General features: G+C 34.9%; 1 protein-coding gene across 1 annotated transcript; it reads right to left on the reverse strand.

The window, feature by feature from the left end:
- Positions 1-1455: 1455 nt before the first annotated feature.
- Positions 1456-2386, reverse strand: LOC118581226 (olfactory receptor 4P4-like). The gene has a single exon (XM_036183242.1). It carries the CDS (start codon positions 2356-2358, stop codon positions 1465-1467), a length of 894 nt encoding a protein of 297 aa, XP_036039135.1. The 5' UTR covers positions 2359-2386; the 3' UTR covers positions 1456-1464.
- Between the last annotated feature and the right edge of the window lie 1101 nt (positions 2387-3487).

Consider the following 3487-nt stretch of genomic DNA (forward strand, 5'->3'; position numbering starts at 1 on the left):
AAATAAAAATGTGACATTTTACAAGGAACTGTCAAAAGGCTGGACTCTATTCTTTCCTTGTTAGGTAAATGGAGGCATCTGCTGATTGATTTCATTTTTCTAAAAATAGGTTCTCATAATATATGACTTTAGGTTACATTAGTTTATAACATAATTGGAAGTACAGTAAATACTATGATATAAAATGCAAATAAAAGTTGAGGTTATAACTCAGTTATATACTGCAGTGAACACAAACATATAAAATCAAAAGGTCTTTGAGTGTTACTTGGTGTGTTTATTTATCCCTTAATTTTTGTGAGTTATTTCTAATAAAATAATGTCAAGTTATATTTATTTTATGTGAACATATGTGTATTTTATTCATAGCCTGGCTGAATTAAATTGTGAAGATTAGTTTTTAAGAAGCATTCCTCTCAAATGCTGGATTATTTGGGAAAAAGTAGAGGAATTGAAGATTTTTTGGCTTCTTGATTGGTATCCAGAATCTTCCTGAGAAGTTGAGAGCAGGGGTGTGGTTTTATATAAGGTATAATCTCTCAACTGCAGTAACCAGAGCAAGCTAGGCTGAGAGGATGAAGAAAAAATGCATTGGATCTGGGAGAAATATTGTTGTACATTCATAAGCAGGACATAACAGGAAGTAGAAAGAGAATGTGAAGAAAAAGCATAAATCATGAAAGTGTCTCATAAAACACGCCCTCTTATGACTTCAATTCATTAACTGAGATATTCCAGCTGAAATATTATATCACTACACATGCACCATAAAAATATACTCTCATGGCTATTGCAAATGAGTAAGGCATAGACAGGAAGAGTTACAAAGTCAGTATGTCCCCCTGAACCACCCAAATCCCAAAGCAGGTTTCATACCACCATTATTATTCCAGTAGAGTGAGGTCTGAAGTTATACCTTTAGATTCAAATAGGCTTTAGAAGGGTAACCAATGAAAGAGATGGTAATATGGAAGCTTAATGTGCTCAAAGTATACTATATACATTACAAAAATGCTTTTATGCAGTCCAGTATAATGTAAATGAATACATGTCAAAGGAAAAATTTTAAACATAATAAGAGTAAAATTAAATAAGCGAGAAGGTTGGAATCAATTAATAACAAAACAGGGTTTTAGGTAATAATTGAGACAGAGAATTGAAGTGGCTAAAGGGGTGCTTCATTTTTAGTATGTGTGGGTATTGGGTAGGTGGGGCAGAGAATGGAACCTAGGGCTTTCCCATCCTAAACACATACTCTACCAAACCACGGCCATTTTTATAGTCTTCACATCCACCTGATCACTTCTGGACTAATTTGTGCTATGTAGAGTATACATAGCAGTAAATTGCTTCTTTGACTCCTAACCCTATCCCCCAAAACACACATATAACTTGTGCTTTCTGTGATCCTTCAAATGATAGCTGCCTTGGGAACATAGGACCATAATTACAAGAATATTTCATTTATTTCAACTCTGAATGTGACATTCGAGACCAAACCTTGTGCATGACACTTTTCATCTCAGTGTTTCTCAGAGTGTAGATAAGGGGATTCAGCATGGGGGCAATCACAGTGTAAAACACAGAAATTTCCTTATCCTTATTCTCACTTCCTGCAGGTAGAACATAGGTATAAATACAGGGCACAAAAAATAAAACTACCACCATTACATGAGAACTACAGGTGGAGAGAGCCTTGCGTCTCCCTGCAGATGATCTTCTTCTCAGATTATAGAGGATGAGTATGTAAGAAGCAACCAGTACAAGAAAAATGGCAACCACCACCATCCCAGAGTTGGCAATTACTAAAATACTAACTACATGAATATCTTTACACACCAGCTTCAAAAGAGGCTTGACATCACACAGGTAGTGATTAATGTGATTGGGACCACAGAAAGGCAGACTGAGCACCATGAGAAGTAAAGCAATGGAGTGCCAGAACCCCACTGTCCAGGCCATGACAATCAGCATATCACATCTCTTCCTGTTCATGACTGTCATGTAGTGCAGGGGCTTGACAATGGCAACATAGCGATCCAAGGCCATGGACACCAGGATGAAGATTTCCACACCTGCCAGCAAGTGGGCAGTGAAGAGCTGGGTCATGCATTCATTATAGGAAATGTTTTTTCTTGCTGCAGACAAGTCCCTGATGAGCCTGGGCACCACGGTGGAGGTGTAGCAGAGGTCCATGAGGGAAAGGTGGCAGAGAAAATAGTACATTGGCTGTTCGATTAAGTGGCTGTAAGTGATGGTGAGTAGGATGACAGAGTTCCCCATTAACACGGCCAGGTAACAAAGCAGGAACAAGAGACAGAACAGCAGCTCTATGTGTCTATTTTTCCAAAGGCCCATAAACACAAACTCTGTGACATTTTTATGATTTTCCCATGAAGTCTAGGGGAGTAAACAACACACAGCTAAAACTTAGTTCCTCTGAATTAAAACAAAATGAGTGGTACAATGTTGACAGATTTTTCAGTTTTATAGAGATTTATAAATTGAATAGCAACCATCATGTTAGATTTTTTATAACCGTTGCTTAATCCCTTAAGGTCAAAATGTGTAATAATACTCTCAATGATTAACTAAATATTATTAATAATTATTCTAAGCCTAGAAATTTTATACATAACATATACATATTTAACTCATATATAATCAATTTGGTCCTGTTCTGATAAATGTTTTACATGTGAAGAAATATAAAAAGTGACAGGTGTAAGTGAATTTTAGAAATCCTCAAATATTAAGCAGAACTAAGTTCTGTATATTTTTTTCAGATTTCATTTTATTAATTCAATTGTAGTATTGTCCAATAAAAAGGAGAATTCTACTCATTTTTTTTCCTTGTGAATAAAAAAAGACTTACATTTTATCTGGCATTTAGTATATATAAAATATTTGGGAATTATTTTTTCTGTATGTCACATATTATTTATCTATACTATACCCAAATCACAGTTAGCATTTCATACATCACATAGAATTGAAAATCATTTTCAGAAAGTTTCAATGTTCTTAATCACACCAGTAAAATAGCCTGAATTAGCTGACAAGAATTTCAATGCTTCTCCTGCAATAATTTCAACAAAGCTCAAGACTTAGAGAGTCTAGGAATAAAGAATTTGAGGTAATTATATGCCTGGCAATTGAATTGAAAGGTCAATTTTTATATTTCTCTAAAAATCTTAAGGCACATTATAGAGCTAACAACTGACATGTTAGAGTCACTACAGAGACATGTTCATTTCTCAGTGACATGTCCTTTTTAATTATATACTGAGAATGTTGTAGCCGTGATGATGTTGACATATTGGAACACGAATAGAAAAATTTGATTATATCATGTTTTAATAGCATTTTAATGTTCTCCTCAGCAACACAATACTTTATTTCTTAGAGACTACATTTTTAAATAATCTGGGTTATCAGTAGGAGCAGTAAGGGCAGAAGCTTGCCACAAATTTTAAAGGCTGATATG

Source organism: Onychomys torridus, chromosome 4 (genome assembly GCF_903995425.1).
Source record: "Onychomys torridus chromosome 4, mOncTor1.1, whole genome shotgun sequence".
Lineage (NCBI taxonomy): Eukaryota > Metazoa > Chordata > Mammalia > Rodentia > Cricetidae > Onychomys > Onychomys torridus.

Coding starts and splice junctions, on each gene's coding strand:
- LOC118581226 (XM_036183242.1), bottom strand. CDS start 2,358: ATGGGCCTTTGGAAAAATAGACACATAGAGCTGCTGTTCTGTCTCTTG.